General features: G+C 42.4%; 2 protein-coding genes across 3 annotated transcripts in view; one reads left to right on the forward strand and one right to left on the reverse strand.

The window, feature by feature from the left end:
* LOC138976679 (D-beta-hydroxybutyrate dehydrogenase-like) overlaps positions 1-12,245 on the forward strand; it is a 12,670-nt gene extending 425 nt beyond the window's left edge. Inside the window, exons 2-9 of the mRNA XM_070349554.1 lie at positions 2,053-2,206; positions 2,647-2,768; positions 3,682-3,804; positions 4,378-4,481; positions 6,778-6,850; positions 8,398-8,459; positions 10,346-10,396; positions 11,062-12,245. Coding sequence (XP_070205655.1) covers positions 2,053-2,206; positions 2,647-2,768; positions 3,682-3,804; positions 4,378-4,481; positions 6,778-6,850; positions 8,398-8,459; positions 10,346-10,396; positions 11,062-11,154 — 782 coding nt within the window. The 3' untranslated portion in view covers positions 11,155-12,245. The remainder of the gene's footprint in view (positions 1-2,052; positions 2,207-2,646; positions 2,769-3,681; positions 3,805-4,377; positions 4,482-6,777; positions 6,851-8,397; positions 8,460-10,345; positions 10,397-11,061) is intronic.
* A 2,648-nt stretch (positions 12,246-14,893) lies between these two features.
* Positions 14,894-17,500, reverse strand: part of LOC138976680 (protease inhibitor 2-like) — a 4,128-nt gene continuing 1,521 nt past the window's right edge. For both annotated transcript variants that reach the window (XM_070349555.1, XM_070349556.1), the window contains exons 3-4: positions 16,550-16,676; positions 14,894-15,325 (exon numbers count right to left, since the gene is read on the reverse strand). In XM_070349555.1, coding sequence (XP_070205656.1) covers positions 15,289-15,325; positions 16,550-16,676 — 164 coding nt within the window. In that variant the 3' untranslated portion in view covers positions 14,894-15,288. The remainder of the gene's footprint in view (positions 15,326-16,549; positions 16,677-17,500) is intronic.

Below are 17,500 nucleotides of genomic sequence, written 5' to 3' on the forward strand. Positions count from 1 at the left end.
TTTGCTGGCATTTTGAATTTGATCGACTGTGATACTGTGACAGTGATACTGTGACTGTGATACTGCGACTGTGACTGTGATACTGTGACTGACTGTGATACTGTGACTGACTGTGATACTGTGACTGTGATACTGTGACTGTGATACTGCGACTGTGACTGTGATACTGCCAAAACACTCTTGATTTTCCGGCTGTCAATGTGACACACATTTTTTTATGAAGGTATTACAGTGGAACTTCCCCCCCCCCCCCGCCCCCTTTTCAGACCACCCACCCCCACTATACCCACCCAAGATTTCAAACTCCCCCCCACCCCCTCCTTCCTTCCATTTCAAGGCCCTGTTTTCTCAGACAGATAGGACCACCTCCATTTTAAGACCTGATTTTTGCAGACTTTTGGAGGTCTAAAGAGACAAGTTCCACTGTATCACGTACAGCATTATCTTGACCGAGCGAAGTGTGATCGTCAATGCAAGGTTAGCTCCCTTGCCTTGCCCCAGTGTTTAGGCCTGCTGATCACTTCACGAACCATTCCGCCCGTGTATTTGTAACTGAAATCATACAGCCAAATGCAGTGGAACCGGCCCCATTTTAAGACCCCCAAAGGAAAACCTGGTCTTCAACGAAAGGGGGTCTTAAAATGGAGGTATACAGCTTAATTATGAACAGTACGTTAGCAAAAGGCGGATGGTGTTAAGAAAATCCGGAAATTAAAAACAAGTCGCGTAAGGTGAAAATACAATATTTAGTCAAGTAGCTGTCGAACTCACAGAATGAAACTGAACGCAACGCAACGCAGCAAGACCGTATACTCGTAGCATCGTCACTCCACCGCCCGTGGCAAAGGCAGTGCCCGTGGAATTGACATAAGAAGAGCGGGGTATTCGTTGCGCTGAGAAGGATAGCACGCTTTTCTGTACCTCTCTTCGTTTTAACTTTCTGAGCGTGTTTTTAATCCAAACATATCATATCTATATATTTTTGGAATGAGGAACCGACAAGGAATAAGATGAAAGTGTTTTTAAATTGATTTCGAAAAAAAATTTTTGATAATAATTTTTATATATTTAATTTTCAGAGCTTGTTTTTAATCCGAATATAACATATTTATATGTTTTTGGAATCAGCAAATGATGGAGAATAAGATAAACGTAAATTTGGATCGTTTTATAAATTTTTATTTTTTTTTACAATTTTCAGATTTTTAATGACCAAAGTCATCAATTAATTTTTAAGCCACCAAGCTGAAATGCAATACCGAAGTCCGGGCTTCGTCGAAGATTACTTGACCAAAATTTCAACCAATTTGGTTGAAAAATGAGGGCGTGACAGTGCCGCCTCAACTTTCACGAAAAGCCGGATATGACGTCATCAAAGACATTTATCAAAAAAATGAAAAAAACGTTCGGGGATTTCATACCCAGGAACTCTCATGTCAAATTTCATAAAGATCGGTCCAGTAGTTTAGTCTGAATCGCTCTACACACACACACACACACACACACACACACGCACGCACACGTACACACGCACGCACACACGCACATACACCACGACCCTCGTTTCGATTCCCCCTCGATGTTAAAATATTTAGTCAAAACTTGACTAAATATAAAAAGGGGGGGGGGGGGGTTCTTGAAAAGGGGTTTCCCCTTGTAAATCCTTCAAACGCCATTCTGTTCACATCTGTTACAAGCACGTAGCGTGAGTTCACTCGTATCGATACACAGCCAGAGGACTGACCAGGCGTCCCTGCCCAATGTTAATCATACAAAGTTTCAGCTCAGAATCAGATAGTCCACGCTGTAGTCTACAGATGTAAAGCCCGAGTGGGAGAAATTACTAGCATGGTCACTATTTAGTATTTGGCTGTACATGTATTGGTATCGTATATCATTAACACGCAATGCATGCACTGTACACGCAGACACACACACCAACAGAGCAAACAAACAAACAAACAAACAAAAATAGTCATCTTTCCGGTTACCTCAGTCCAGAGATACTGTAGCAATCTCTGCTCAGTCCTGTGTGACATTTTCCGGTTTCAGCCAGCCTGGCGGGCCGGTTGGCTCTAGTCACAGGATCAACAAGTGGCATTGGGTTGGGGATAGCCGGGACGCTTGCGTCTCGTGGTTGTGACGTCATCCTGCACGGTTTTGGCGACGATGACGTCATCAAACAAGCCAAAGCAAAGGTGGAAAGGTATTGTGCTTGTTTGGACTACCTGTGATTGGTTCTTGGTTGATTTTTTTCTTTCTTTCATTTCATTCGCTTTGCATTTGCCTCTTCATTCTGCGATTTCTGTCGGTCTGTAGCCTATGTTCGCCCGTCTGTAGCCTCAGTGTGTGTGTACGTGTGTGTGTTTGTATGTGTGTGTGTGTGTGTGTGTATGTGTGTGTGTGTGTGTGTGTGTGTCTCTCTCTCTCTCTCTCTCATTCTCTCTCTTCTCCCTCTCTGTCTCTCTCTCTCTCTCTCTCTCTCTCTCTCTCTCTCTCTCTCTCTCTCTCTCTCTCTCTCTTAGCGTTTTGGATAATCACGGAATTCCTATTGCCTCGAGTTTTAAACAGGCTAGGTCGTCATTATGTGCTAGTTGTGCATCTCCCCAGTGTGCATGCGTGATGATACTTTCTGATAACATGCAGCCACAAGGTTCGCTGTCACTGGGAGGATGCAGATCTGTGTGACGTCAGCAGTATCGACAAAATGGCCGAGTCCATCAGCCGGGTCTTTCCGAAAACTCCCGACATTCTCGTCAACAACGCTGGTGAGCGAACCTTTCCACAGGAAAGCTTTGGTCCTGAATTTTTGGTAGAAAAGGATTTGCAAAGTCTTCGCGAAATCAACTTCGGGCTTAGTTCAGGACAGCATTTACGTGCATATATATAGAAAGCTCAGGCTGCTGATTTATAAAATACATATGCAGGGCCGGACCTTAGTGAGGGAGGGGGGGAGGGGGGGGAGGGGGGAGGGCGGGGTGTCCCAACTTTAGTTGAGGGTGCAACCTCAAAGGGGGGTCCGGAATATTTTTGAAATCTAGACTAAAATATGTGCAATCTGGCGCATTCTCAGAGTACTTGAGTTTTAAAGGCAAAACAAAACTATTCTTTTCTTTACTGACCCTAGGAAGAGGAACATGGTCAGGCCGGGGGGGGGAGGGGGGTGGACCCCCCCCCCCCTGGATCCGGTGTCACGAACTGAAAACTCTGCTTGAACAATCCTTCTCATTGCGGTCAATGCGCATGCGCTAACATGGGGAGATTAATCAGGTCGTGAACAACCTAACCCTAACCCTAACCCTTACTCCTAATCCTAACCCTAACCCTAACCCACGGTTCGTTCGGTCAAAGGGTCGCATGTTTTAAGTCCAATTAAGATTGGCGCATGCGCATTGACCGCAATGAGAAGGATTGTTCAGCAGAGGTTTCAGTTTGTGACACCGGCCCTTCATATGCGTCAAAGTGGATGGATGATCTAATCCTTAATTGTACAAACCTTGTCAAATTTGAGATGGTGACTATCCGATGACACGGGGACTGTGCCTTCATACTAGTGACGATCTGTGTGCACAATTCCAAAGACAGATAGACTGCCAACATTCAGAATAAAAAATAAAAAGATTAAAAAAGATTTTTCCCCCCACTTACCATTCTTGATCTTTGATTGTGATGTTTGTGCAGGGTTCCAGAGTGTGAGTGACGTGACCCAGTTCAGCCTGGACACGTGGCAGAAGATGCTGACCGTCCATCTGACCGCCCCCTTCCTCCTCACCCAGCGCCTCCTGCCCGCCATGGTGGACAGAGGTCAGTGCAATGGGGAGATGGTATTTGATGTACTTAAATTTATTGCCCTTGGGGAATCTCTTCAAGGGTATTCGTGCTTTGTAATTGCCTAACTTTTTATATGTGTGAAATGTTCAATTTTAATGTCCATTTTGTGTGTGTAAAGCGTCTTGTGACTGCTATCTGGCGGTGAATAGCGCTATTGAAGAACGTTGTTTTAGTATTAATATTCGGGCTGCGTTCCCTTTGAATAGTGAGCAGCGACATAGTAGCGCTGCCTAAGATTTGTCTGCGTGCGCGTTTTCTTGCGTGTGTGTGTTTTGTGCTTTCCAAGCCCTTCGAAGTGAACTTGGGATCTTGTCTTGTGAATGCGTGCACACGGGGGAGTTTGGAAACCTGGAAGAGTTTGAAGGAAGATGACTTTTGGACATACCCGGCTTCGAACCCAGGTTATAAGGCGACCGCGCTTCCAACTGAGCTACGTCCCCGCCTCGGAAAGTAAGTAAATAAGTAAGTCAGTAACTAAATAATAGGGGCCCAATACAAATGAATGAAAACATACATTTAAAGATAGAAATTTTGTTTTGCTCGCAGGCTGGGGGCGAATCGTCAACATTGCGTCAGTTCACGGACTGGTGGCCTCCCCCTACAAAGCAGCCTACGTCAGCGCTAAACATGGCGTCATCGGACTGACCAAAGTAAAGATATTTGTGACTTTATAAGTTATATTGAGTAACTGTGCAAAACATTGCATGCCAAAAGGCCATCCTGAACTCAGGTCAAAATGAGTTCCTTCCCTTCGGGTCTCATGAGCGATAGCGGGGACCATAGACCATTTATCCTGGACCGCCAACAAGCTCTCTCTCCGCTCTTTCTCTCTATTACGAGGTAGCGGCCTCTCCCATTTAGGAACCTACGCTTACAAGCCTTTCAGAAATCAGGGGGACGTGATATCCGGTGTCGATTGTAAACATGGACGAAGTTGCCGAGGTAAGTTCTGAAAATGCTAAAATAAACTCAGCAAAAGTGCATATGGAACATGTTTTTCGATGAGTTTTGTTAAGTTTAGTTTGGAGTTTTGGAAAATCCAGTTCATTGTCACCTCCCATTGTCACAAATAACTGGAGCGTGCTTTCTTTTCACTGTCTTCGAATCGCTCGCCTTTCAAACAGGACGCGACGCGCCCCTGAAAGTCGAGAGTCGTAACCTCGAAGGGTCACGTGACGAGTAGGCGGTCCAGGCTATTTGGTCTATGCGTGGACCGATGATTATGAGAATGGCCAAAAAGCAACATTATTTCTCCACATGCTGAGCTTGACCGGGTTAAGTTTCCAGATATACAAATCCTTCTGTGGAGTAAAAAGAGTTTAAATTGTCCAAGTGTGTTTCTGTTTTGTGTTTGTGTCCCCTTGTTTAGGTGATGTCCTGTAATGTACAGCATATACATGTTAAAAAAAAAAAAAAAAAAGAAGAAAAAAAGAGTAAAAAAAAAAATACTGGAACACCAAAACTACCAGTCAAAGGTACCTTACTTCCCGTGTCGACCATCTAGTGCGTCCCCTATGACCAGTCCCCTTACACCCGTCCCCTTAGACCAGTCCCCTTAGACCAGTCCCCTTAGACCAGTCCCCTTACACCCGTCCCCTTAGACCCGTCCCCTATGACCAGTCCCCTTACACCCGTCCCCTTAGACCAGTCCAGGCTTTTTCCCTAGATACAGTGGAGCCCCCATTTTAAGACCTACAACAATCTGAGAAAATTAAGTCTTAAAAAAGGAGGGAGTCTTAAAATGGAGGTAAACTTACAGTACAGAGGTTATGTTCAGACAGCCTGAATTGGTAAGGTCTTAAAAAGGGGGAAGTCTTAAAATGGAGGTAAACTTACAGTACAGAGGTTATGAACAGACAGCCTGAATTGATAAGGTCTAAAAAGGAGGGAGTCTTAAGATGGAGGTAAACTTACAGTACAGAGGTTATGAACAGACAGCCTGAATTGGTAAGGTCTTAAAAAGGAGGGAGTCTTAAGATGGAGGTAAACTTACAGTACAGAGGTTATGAACAGACAGCCTGAATTGGTAAGGTCTTAAAAAGGGGGAAATCTCAAACTGGGGGGGGGGGGTGTCTGAAAACGGGGGTTCCACTGTCTGTATAAGAGCATCCTTCCAGGCGGATACACTCCGAACATTTTTCAATGTGGCAACTTTATGTGCAGTGTGGGCATTATTTGGTGAACTAGTTCCGTTACTGACACATGACTAGTGTTAATCTCTTTCAATGTGGCAACTTTATGTGCAGTGTGGGCATTATTTGGTGAACTAGTTCCGTTACGGACACATGACTAGTGTTAATCTCTTTCAATGTGGCAACTTTATGTGCAGTGTGGGCATTATTTGGTGAACTAGTTCCGTTACGGACACATGACTAATGTTAATCTCTTTCAATGTGGCAACTTTATGTGCAGTGTGGGCATTATTTGGTAAACTAGTCCCGTTACGGACACATGACTAGTGTTAATCTCTTTCAATGTGGCAACTTTATGTGCAGTGTGGGCATTATTTGGTGAACTAGTTCCGTTACTGACACATGACTAGTGTTAATCTCTTTCAATGCCTTCAAAACACACGTCATACTACTTGAACTCCAAGTATACAATACTAAAAATGAGATAGTTTCCAAGAGGGAAGACACTGTGTTAGATTGCAGTTAACACTCAGGGGTCATCGCTAGGTTGATAACTACAGAATCAAAAACCAAAAAGAGTAAATATTGTGAACGTTTAATTTACGACCAAAAAAACCACAAAAACATTTTATCTTAAATTTAACGTTCCAGTAACTTGCCATTGTTGTTTTTTCTTCGGCATTTTGGAAAGTAAGCAGTCGATCTGGTTCTGGATGAGAGAAATACGTTTCAGTTCTGCCATGGGAAAGTAACGCTGCCAAACTTTAGTGTACAGTTAAAGATCATCTGTGACATGATTGCGTGTGTCACACAGGTGGTAGCGTTGGAGACGGCCAAGACTGGAGTCACATGTAACGCTGTCTGTCCCGGATGGGTGGAGACACCAAGTCAGATATGTCTTTGATGATTTCTTTTGTGTCGTTTTATTCTCTATCTGTTTGTATCTCTGTCTCTGCCTCTGTCTCTGTCTCTCTCTCTGTCTCTCTCTCTGCCTCTGTCTCTGTCTCTCTTCCTCTCTCTGCCTTTGTCTCTGTCTCTCTGTCTCTCACTCTCTCTCTGTCTCTCTCTCTGTCTCTCTCTCTGCCTGTCTCTGTCTCTCTGTCTCTGTCTCTCTCTCTGCCCGTCTCTGTCTCTGCCTCTGTCTCTCTCTCTGCCTCTCTCTCTGTCTCTGCCTCTGTCTCTGTCTCTCTCTCTGTGCCTCTGTCTCTGTCTCTCTCTCTGTCTCTGCCTCTGTCTCTGTCTCTCTCTCTGTGCCTCTGTCTCTGTCTCTGTCTCTCTCTCTCTGCCTCTGTCTCTGTCTCTGTGCCTACAACCCATACATATCCTTTACGTCCTTTAGAAATGAATTATAGTTTATACTGAGGGAAACAAATTAATGATAGTCAGCGACTGTCTGACGAAAATTTGCTGAAGACTTTTCCCACACTGGTTGCTGTTGTGCTTTCTTTTTGTTGTTAGTAATGACATTCACTTTTCATGTCAATGTCTTGTTGTTGTTAGTAATGGCATTCACTTTTCATGTTTATGTCTTGTTGTTGTTAGTAATGGCATTCACTTTTCATGTTTATGTCTTGTTGTTGTTAGTAATGGCATTCACTTTTCATGTCAATGTCTTGTTGTTGTTAGTAATGGCATTCACTTTTCATGTTTATGTCTTGTTGTTAGTAATGACATTCACTTTTCATGTTTATGTCTTGTTGTTGTTAGTAATGACATTCACTTTTCATGTTTATGTCTTGTTGTTGTTAGTAATGGCATTCACTTTTCATGTCAATGTCTTGTTGTTAGTAATGGCATTCACTTTTCATGTCTATGTCTTTTTGTTGTTAGTAATGGCATTCACTTTTCATGTCTATGTCTTGTTGTTGTTAGTAATGACATTCACTTTTCATGTCAATGTCTTGTTGTTGTTAGTAATGGCATTCACTTTTCATGTCAATGTCTTGTTGTTGTTAGTAATGGCATTCACTTTTCATGTCAATGTCTTGTTGTTGTTAGTAATGGCATTCACTTTTCATGTTTATGTCTTGTTGTTGTTAGTAATGGCATTCACTTTTCATGTTTATGTCTTGTTGTTGTTAGTAATGACATTCACTTTTCATGTTTATGTCTTGTTGTTGTTAGTAATGACATTCACTTTTCATGTTTATGTCTTGTTGTTGTTAGTAATGACATTCACTTTTCATGTTTATGTCTTGTTGTTGTTAGTAATGACATTCACTTTTCATGTTTATGTCTCTGCGTCTCTATGTGTACGTCTCTATGCTGCTTCTGTTTGTCCGTCTCTCGGTTGCTCTGCATGTATGTGCGCGTGTGTGTGTGTGTGTGTGTGTGTGTGTGTGTGTGTGTGTGTGTGTGTGTGTGTGTGTGTGTGTGTGTAAATAAAACAAACATGAAATAAATATATTTTTATCGGATGTCTTATGCCTTTCAGTATTCATTCAACAAGCAGAAGCACGGAGTCGGGAACAAGGAATATCCTATGAGGAAGCAAGGGTAAGTGTGTGTGTGTGTGTGTGTGGGGGGGTGTGGGGGTGGGGGGGGGGGCAGAATGCAACTAATTGTACTGGAGTATATCGATTTAACATTTTCTGAAGGTATACTTATATTCATTTTCAAACATGGCAGATTGTGAACACTTTGAAACAGCGCTTACATATCACTCAACATGCATAATTTTCAAAGTATGATCACATATTTACCTCTTCTAATGTTTTCTTTCAGAATGGGGGTTATGGTACGTTTAGCAGGGCGGTGCAAAATTGACACGGTCAATTATTTTAAGTGTTTGATATGTGAGAGTGTGGACTGTGCTCGGCATTGTGTAATTGTTTGGTTAAAATCGATCGGATGCCCTAGGAATTATTTTCCTGTGAATCGAGAAAGTGATCACATTTTTGCCTACGAAAGCGTCCTGTTATTACGCTATTCCCAGCCTTGTCGGAAAGACTCGTCACAATAAATCAAACAGAAATACATCATGACAACAAACGTAAACCAGGGATTATTACCGCTTCGAAACTAGGTCGTGTGAATGTAATTGACTGGTCAGATGCCCCATTCAATTACCCAACCCTCGTTGATCTAATAACCCCACTCCACACAACCGTTCCCGTACCGACCAAGGAACGGTGCGGGCACGGGAGGGATCGGGAGGGAACCGCAATGGAACTTAAATGATCGTTAACGGAACTGCTTTGAACGGTAGGGTCGGTAGGGACGGTTGAGTTTGGGCTGCATGTTTAATATTTTAGCCGTTCCCCTCCCGATCAGAATGAACGGTAACGGAACGCTTGGATCGTTCAAGGAACTTAAAACAACAGTAACGCAACGGTAGCGCTCTCACACACTGAGTTGTCAATCCCACATTCCACACATCCGTTCTAGCTTTCGTTCCCAGACGGCTGCCACTATGGTCAGACGCTGCGGCTCAAAGATGCCCAAAACGGCCGTTTGCGCAGCGTTCCATTGTTGTTTCAGCCGTCCTTGGTCGGTACGGGGACGGGACCTAGAACGGTTGTGTGGAATGGGGGTATAATTCTTGGCATGTCATCATATTCAAAATTCTGTATCATAAAGTCTGTCCTATTGATTTCTCTAATTGGTTCGCAATTGTTTCAACACATTCTGAAATTACCTATCAAACAACGCTTACATATCACTCAACACGCATAATTTTCAAAGTATAATCACTTTAACCTCTTCTGATGGTTTTTTTTTTTCAGAATGGGGATAATGGTACGTTTAGCAGGGTAAACTATTAGGGAAGTCGATTTTTAGGGTCAGTCGCTGTCGTATGTTTTTAAGCAACCTGATAAGATGTTTTCTAAGAAAGCTGATCATGCACGTCTTGCTCGATCACAGGGGTTAAATCACCTGGCTATCCAAGATAAGAATGCTTTTGTACCGCTTCGGTTTTGTTCACGTCTAAATTTATGGGTGTGGACATGAACAGGATATTTTGAAAGCCTGAACGTGAAAATGATTGATTGTTTTCGTTAAGTACCTGCCACAGTCACACATATTCAATACAGCTCAGTTGTTGAAGTACAGAAATGACGATGTGATGGTTAACATTGCAACATATTTGATAATTTCTTTCAAAGTTGCAATAAGTTCTAGAAAAAACACACCTTAATTTCTTCATGTGTAAGATTTTAGCACATACTGGTTGGATTATTTTTTAGTTACTTGTGTTCGCCCTTGAAAAGGGCCCTTAGGCCAATTCCAAGTAATATTTCGTATTCCGTATTCTCTCTCTCTCTCTCTCTCTCTCTCTCTCTCTCTCTCTCTCTCTCTCTCTCTCTCTCTCTCTCTCTCTCTGTGAACTCTTCACTTTAATTATCTTTTTCTCTTTGATGTTTTCATGCTTGATGTTGCAGCGGCAGATGGTGAGCAACCATGCAACGGAGGAGCCGGTCAAAGTTCAGGATGTGAGTGTTTTCGTTCACTTTTTTCACCCATTTATTCAGTTAGCACAGTTTACTCTTTTGTATGCTTTACCTGCTCGCGCCTCGACTGCGTTATGTGATAGTTAATCATGGATATGTGATAGTTATTCATGGATATGTGATAGTTAATCATGGATATGTGATAGTTAATCATGGATATGTGATAGTTAATCATGGATATGTGATAGTTAATCATGGATATGTGATAGTTAATCATGGATATGTGATAGTTAATCATGGATATGTGTCTTAGTTTTCATTGTTTTTATTTCTGTTCTGATTTCATAACTCCCAGTGCATAACGGCGTGGTTATTTTCCTGTGGGAAAGAAAGGTTAGGGGGATGGGGGGGGGGGGGGGGGGGGGCGTGCGGGTGGTTGGGAGGGGGTTGGTGTGATTTTAGGGAGATGTTGAGATCATATAAGAAGAAATTAGTGATAAATCATAAATATTGTGAAATCAAAATTCATAACTGCATAAAACATTTTGTTTATCAACTAAAAACTAAACAATTAATTTTGCTCACACCGCTGTATTATTGCGCAACCTGTTTTCTTGAACCTCAGATATCAGAAGCACTGACTGAGCGTGTCCCTAACTTGGTCATGCCCGATGAGTTACTCACGTTTTATATTGTCATGCGTACAGATCGGGGAACTGGTCAGCTTCCTGTGCTCACCAGCAGCGAACCAGATGACGGGGTCGTCCATTGTGATTGACGGAGGGTGGACAGCCAGATGAAGAAACAACAACATGATTCATTGCAATGACTGACGTCCGACGTTCAACTTGTATGCTTTTACTCAGCGATAAGATTAAGCAACGACTGACGTCCGACGGTTTTGTATGGCTTTTTACTCAACGATATGATTCAGTAGCAAAAGACGTCTGGCGGTTTTGTATGCCTTTTTACTTAACGAGATGATTCAGTAGCAAAAGACGTCTGGCGGTTTTGTATGCCTTTTTACTTAACGAGATGATTCAGTAGCAAACTACTTTTAGTGCTCTTTTATGTAATCTGCTAAGTGGTTTTAAAAAATGTTCACTTGCTGAGTCCCATAAAGTGGATGCGTAATCAATAACAGATTGAATATGGGCAATAAAGAATAACTTCCTGGTGTGGCAGTTCAGGAAGTGCTTAATTCTACAGATCAGAGCTCCTCTAGCAATTTGAACGCTTTGCTAGTGACTTAACCCCCTTCGTGTGTACACGCAAGCACAAGACCAAGTGCGCACGGAAAAGATCCTGTAATCCATGTCGGAGTTCGGTGGGTTATGGAAACACGAAAATACCCAGCATGCCTACCCAACAAAAGCGGAGTGAGCTGACTATCCTCTCAGAGTATAGTGTGGGGAACCCAAATGGGCAAACAAGCTCACACGTAACCAGACAATTGTGGAACGCTGAAGAAGAAGAAGAACGCTTTGTCCATGTCATCGATCTCGTCCCAAAATAAGCGTCGGAAATTTCGGATTCCTGACTATAATTAATTAGTCAATATCATCTGAACTAATATCTTCATTAATTCGCTAGTCTCGCAAAAACAATTATTTTGGAGCAAAAGGATGTAAGGTTGATTTTATAGAATCTACAATGTATTGACTCCTTGAATGAAAGTGCTCGAGATGTGTTGTGTTAGTGTAGGATTCAGCTGTGTAGGATTCAGCTGTGTAGGATTCAGCTGTGTAGGATTCAGCTGTGCAGCCTCGTTGTATTCTGCACACAGCGCGATTTTCTTTTTGATAAATTTGGTTACTGACAGACGGCTAAGTTGATTTGTGAAATTAATTCATTGAACTATTCCAACTGTCGATTCTAGAAAACAAATTTATCATTGTGTGCATGTTAGTGTGTGTGTATGTAGGGGGGGTGTGTGTTTGTGTGTGTGTGTCAGTGTGTGTGTGTGTGAGTGAGCGTGTGTGTGTGTGTCAGTGTATCTCAGTGTGTGTGTGAGTGTGTGTGTGTGTGTGTGTCAGTGTGTGTGTGTGTCAGTGTGTGTGCGTGTGTGTGTCAGTGTGTGTGTGAGTGTGTGTCTGTGTGTCAGTGTGTGTGTTCGTGTGTGTGTGTCAGTGTGTGTGTGTGTGTGTAAGTCAGTGTGTCAGTGTGTGTGTGTGTGTGTGTGTCAGTGTGTGTGTGTGTCAGTGAGCGTGTGTGTGTGTGTGTGTGTCAGTGAGCGTGTGTGTGTGTGTGTGTGTGTGTGTGTGTGTGTGTGTGTGTGTGTGTGTGTGTGTGTGTGTGTCAGTGTGTGTGTGTGTGTATGTGTGTGAGTGTGTGTGTGTGTGTCAGTGTGTGTGTGTGTGAGTGAGCGTGTGTGTGTGAGTGAGCGTGTGTGTGTGTGTGTGTGTGTGTGAGTGTGTGTGTCCCTGTGTGTGGACGTCCCTGTGTGAGTCTCTATATGAGTGCTTATTAATTGTTGTGCGTGCTTGTGTTTTGGTTTTCCCTAGAACATAAAAAATGTGAGGTAAGTGTCGGCACAGCCTGTCTTTTCTTCTGTCTTTTTGCTTGTCTGTGTGTCTGTGTGTATCTATCTGTGGCCGCCTGTCTGTCTGTCTGTCTGGGTCTCTGTCTCTGTCGTTTGTCTGTCTGTTTGTCTGTCTGTCTGTCTGTATGTCTCACTCTGTATATGTCTCTGTATCTCTGTCTCTGTCTCTCTCTCTCTGTCTGTCTCTCTCTCTCTCTTTGTGTCACTTTCTCGCTCTTTTTACATTTAGTCAAGTTTTGACTAAATGTTTTAACATAGAGGGGGAATCGAGACGAGGGTCGTGGTGTATGTGTGTCTGTGTCTGTGTGTCTGTGCGTGTGTGTGTGTAGAGCGATTCAGACTAAACTACTGGACCGATCTTTATGAAATTTGACATGAGAGTTTCTGGGAATGATATCCCCGGCAGGTTTTTTTCTTTTTTTCGATAAATACCTTTAATGACGTCATATCCGGCGTTTTGTAAAAGTTGAGGCGACACTGTCACACCCTTATTTTTCAATCAAATTGATTGAAATTTTGGCAAAGCAATCTTCGACGAAGCCCGGACTTTGGTATTGCATTTCAGCTTGGTGGCTTAAAAACTAATGAATGAGTTTGGTCATTAAAAATCGGAAACTTGTAATCAAAATTATTTTTTTATTAAATGATCCAAAAGCAATTTCATCGTATTCGTCGTCATTTTCTGATTCCAAAAACATATACATATGTTATATTTAGATTGAAAACAAACTCTGAAAATTAAAAATATGAAAATTATGATTAAAATTAATTTTCCGAAATCTATTTAAAAACAATTTCATTTTATTTCTTGTCGGTTCCTGATTCCAAAAACATAGATATGATATGTTTGGATTAAAAACACGCTCAGAAAGTTCAAACGAAGAGAGGTACAGAAAAGTGTGCTATGCAGCACAGCGCAACCACTTCCGCGCTAAACAGGCTCGTTAATTTCACTGCCTTTTGCACGAGCGGCGGACTACGGTCATTGTGAAAAAAATGCAATGCGTTCAGTTTCATTTTGTGAGTTCCACAGCTTGACTAAATGTAGTAATTTCGCCTTAAGCGACTTGTTTTTATATTTAGTCAAGTTTTGACTAAATATTTTAACATCGAGGGGGAATCGAAACGAGGGTCGTGGTGTATGTGCGTGTGTGTGTGTGTCTGTGTGTCTGTGTGTGTGTGTGTGTGTGTGTAGAGCGATTCAGACTAAACTACTGGACCGATCTTTATGAAATTTGACATGAGAGTTCCTGGGTATGAAATCCCCGAACGTTTTTTTCATTTTTTGGATAAATGTCTTTGATGACGTCATATCCGGCTTTTCGTGAAAGTTGAGGCGGCACTGTCACGCCCTCATTTTTCAACCAAATTGGTTGAAATTTTGGTCAAGTACTCTTCGACGAAGCCCGGGGTTCGGTATTGCATTTCAGCTTGGTGGCTTAAAAATTAATTAATGACTTTGGTCATTAAAAATCTGAAAATTGTAAAAAAAAATAAAAATTTATAAAACGATCCAAATTTACGTTTATCTTATTCTCCATCATGTTCTGATTCCAAAAACATATAAATATGTTATATTCGGATTAAAAACAAGCTCTGAAAATTAAATATATAAAAATTATTATCAAAATTTTTTTTTCGAAATCAATTTAAAAACACTTTCATCTTATTCCTTGTCGGTTCCTGATTCCAAAAATATATAGATATGATATGTTTGGATTAAAAACACGCTCAGAAAGTTAAAACGAAGAGAGGTACAGAAAAGCGTGCTATCCTTCTCAGCGCAACGAATACCCCGCTCTTCTTGTCAATTCCACGTGCACTGCCTTTGCCACGGGCGGTGGAGTGACGATGCTACGAGTATACGGTCTTGCTGCGTTGCGTTGCGTTCAGTTTCATTTTGTGAGTTCCACAGCTTGACTAAATGTAGTAATTTCGCCTTAAGCGACTTGTTTTTCTTTCTTTCAAAAACACGCTGATGAAGTCGAAAATCAAAATAATTTGCTCAAATTTTTAATGATATGACATTTCTGAAACGAAAGACAGTCAGTGAAAAGAACGTAAGCGGCAGAATCTGTGCCTGTTCGTGTTGGGAAGAACTGAATTTTAACAAGGGTTTTGGAAAGGATAAGCTCTTACAAACGGAAGAAAGTTGGGTAATCGGGATCATACTTTTTACATTTAGTCAAGTTTTGATTTTTTATTCATCTGGGACAAGAAATTATGAAACTATAACTAAAACTATTTTATTTCCTACATCCACTGATTTCTGTGTCCATTAATACCGTCAAGCAGTAAACGGAAAAAAGGATGGAGAGGCAAAATTCGTTCCGAGTTTCAGCGTGTGCAGGGCCAATGGTGACGTCATTGTGTAGGCTGTCTGAGACCACAGCTAACACTCTCCGTCCTTCTCCTTGGTTATGGTGGAACTGCAAACGGAATAATTACAACCTCGTCAAAACTCACACTTTATTGCATTAAAATAAATAACGTTTTTCCAGGGGCTCACGATCACTGCAGCACTGGCCGCTTGGCTACCGAGTCTACAAGCGTCACGTGACGATCAGTATCGGGTGACGTGTGTCGGCCAACAAACATGGCGTCTTCTCATTCGGAATTCGGTCGAACATGGAGGCAGTGATCGTAAACGCGTCGTACTTTAATTGCTTGGTTGATTCAAGTACTCTTTTAAACAAACAGTCTATTTTTCATTCTGAGTTCCTTATCCCAATGACACGTAAGAAAGTTACATTTCCCCTCCGGCGTGACATTATAGGATGTGTCTGAAACACGTGTACCGGAAACACGTGAAGATTGTTTTTTCTCACTAAAAGCAAGGATATTTACTCTTTCACAACCAATACAAACCCGGCACAGTTATTTTCGAACATCATAGTCGTATATTCCCATTCCACCACAAAGTAACATTCTCGTACTGCCTGCAGTTCCGTACCCCACACCTAAATATCCCTTTCTTTCAATATATGCGACCAATACACATATCATACACTCATTGCATAATCAGAATACGTCAATAATTCCCTTTCAAAACACCTCAAAGTAGGCTAACATTGACCATAATCACAATACGTCAAGAATTCCCGTTCCAACACCTCAAAGTAGGCTAACATTGACCATAATCACAATACGTCAAGAATTCCCGTTCCAACACCTCAAAGTAGGCTAACATTGACCATAATCACAATACGTCAAGAATTCCCGTTCCAACACCTCAAAGTAGGCTAACATTGACCATAATCACAATACGTCAAGAATTCCCTTTCCAACACGTCAAAGTAGGCTAACATTGACCATAATCACAATACGTCAAGAATTCCCTTTCCATCACCTCAAAGTAACATTGACCATTTTCACACCAAGACCTGTGCGGCACGCATTCATGGCTATAGCTGTTGCCGTCGGAGCCGTACATAGACAGACAGACATAGACGGACAGACAGACATAGACAGACAGACAAACAGACAGACAGATCTATGTCTCTGGAAATACAGACAGACAGACATAACAAGGCTGGACCTAGTGTATGAGCGGCTGGGGTGCACGGATTGGCAAAGTCCTCCCGATGCTGTTAGAATTTAGGACACCCCCTCAGACCCAGCCCTGCATAAAACAGTCACAGATGAATACTTACTCGCAATCTTGCGCCCTGAGTAGCATGCATCCATTGCCGTACGTCTTTCCGTCAGAGCCGCACACCGGGCTGTACATCCTGTTGCATCCACGATTGGACTGACACTGCGCCGTGGCCGTGCTGAAGGCTGCGTATGACAAAAACAACAACACTCACAATAAACTGTACATCTTGTTGCACATACGATTGGACTGACACGCCGTGGCCGTGCTGAAGGCTGCGTATGACAAAAACAACAACACTCACAATAAACTGTACATCTTGTTGCACATACGATTGGATTGACACGCCGTGGCCGTGCTGAAGGCTGCGTATGACAAAAACAACAACACTCACAATAAACTGTACATCTTGTTGCACATACGATTGGATTGACACGCCGTGGCCGTGCTGAAGGCTGCGTATGACAAAAACAACAACACTCACAATAAACTGTACATTTTGTTGCACATACGATTGAACTGACACGCCGTGGCTGTGCTGAAGGCTGCGTATGACAAAAACAACAACACTCACAATAAACTGTACATCTTGTTGCACATACGATCGGACAGACACGCCGTGGCCGTGCTGAAGGCTGCGTATGACAAAAACAACAACACTCACAATAAACTGTACATCTTGTTGCACATGCGATCGGACTGACACGCCGTGGCCGTGCTGAAGGCTGCGTATGACAAAAACAACAACACTCACAATAAACTGTACATCTTGTTGCACATACGATTGGATTGACACGCCGTGGCCGTGCTGAAGGCTGCGTATGACAAAAACAACAACACTCACAATAAACTGTACATCTTGTTGCACATACGATTGAACTGACACGCCGTGGCCGTGCTGAAGGCTGCGTATGGCAAAAACAACAACACTCACAATAAACTGTACATCTTGTTGCACATAGGATTGGACTGACACGCCGTGGCTGTGCTGAAGGCTGCGTATGGCAAA

This window comes from Littorina saxatilis, linkage group LG9 (assembly GCF_037325665.1).
Source record: "Littorina saxatilis isolate snail1 linkage group LG9, US_GU_Lsax_2.0, whole genome shotgun sequence".
Taxonomy (NCBI): Eukaryota; Metazoa; Mollusca; class Gastropoda; order Littorinimorpha; family Littorinidae; genus Littorina; species Littorina saxatilis.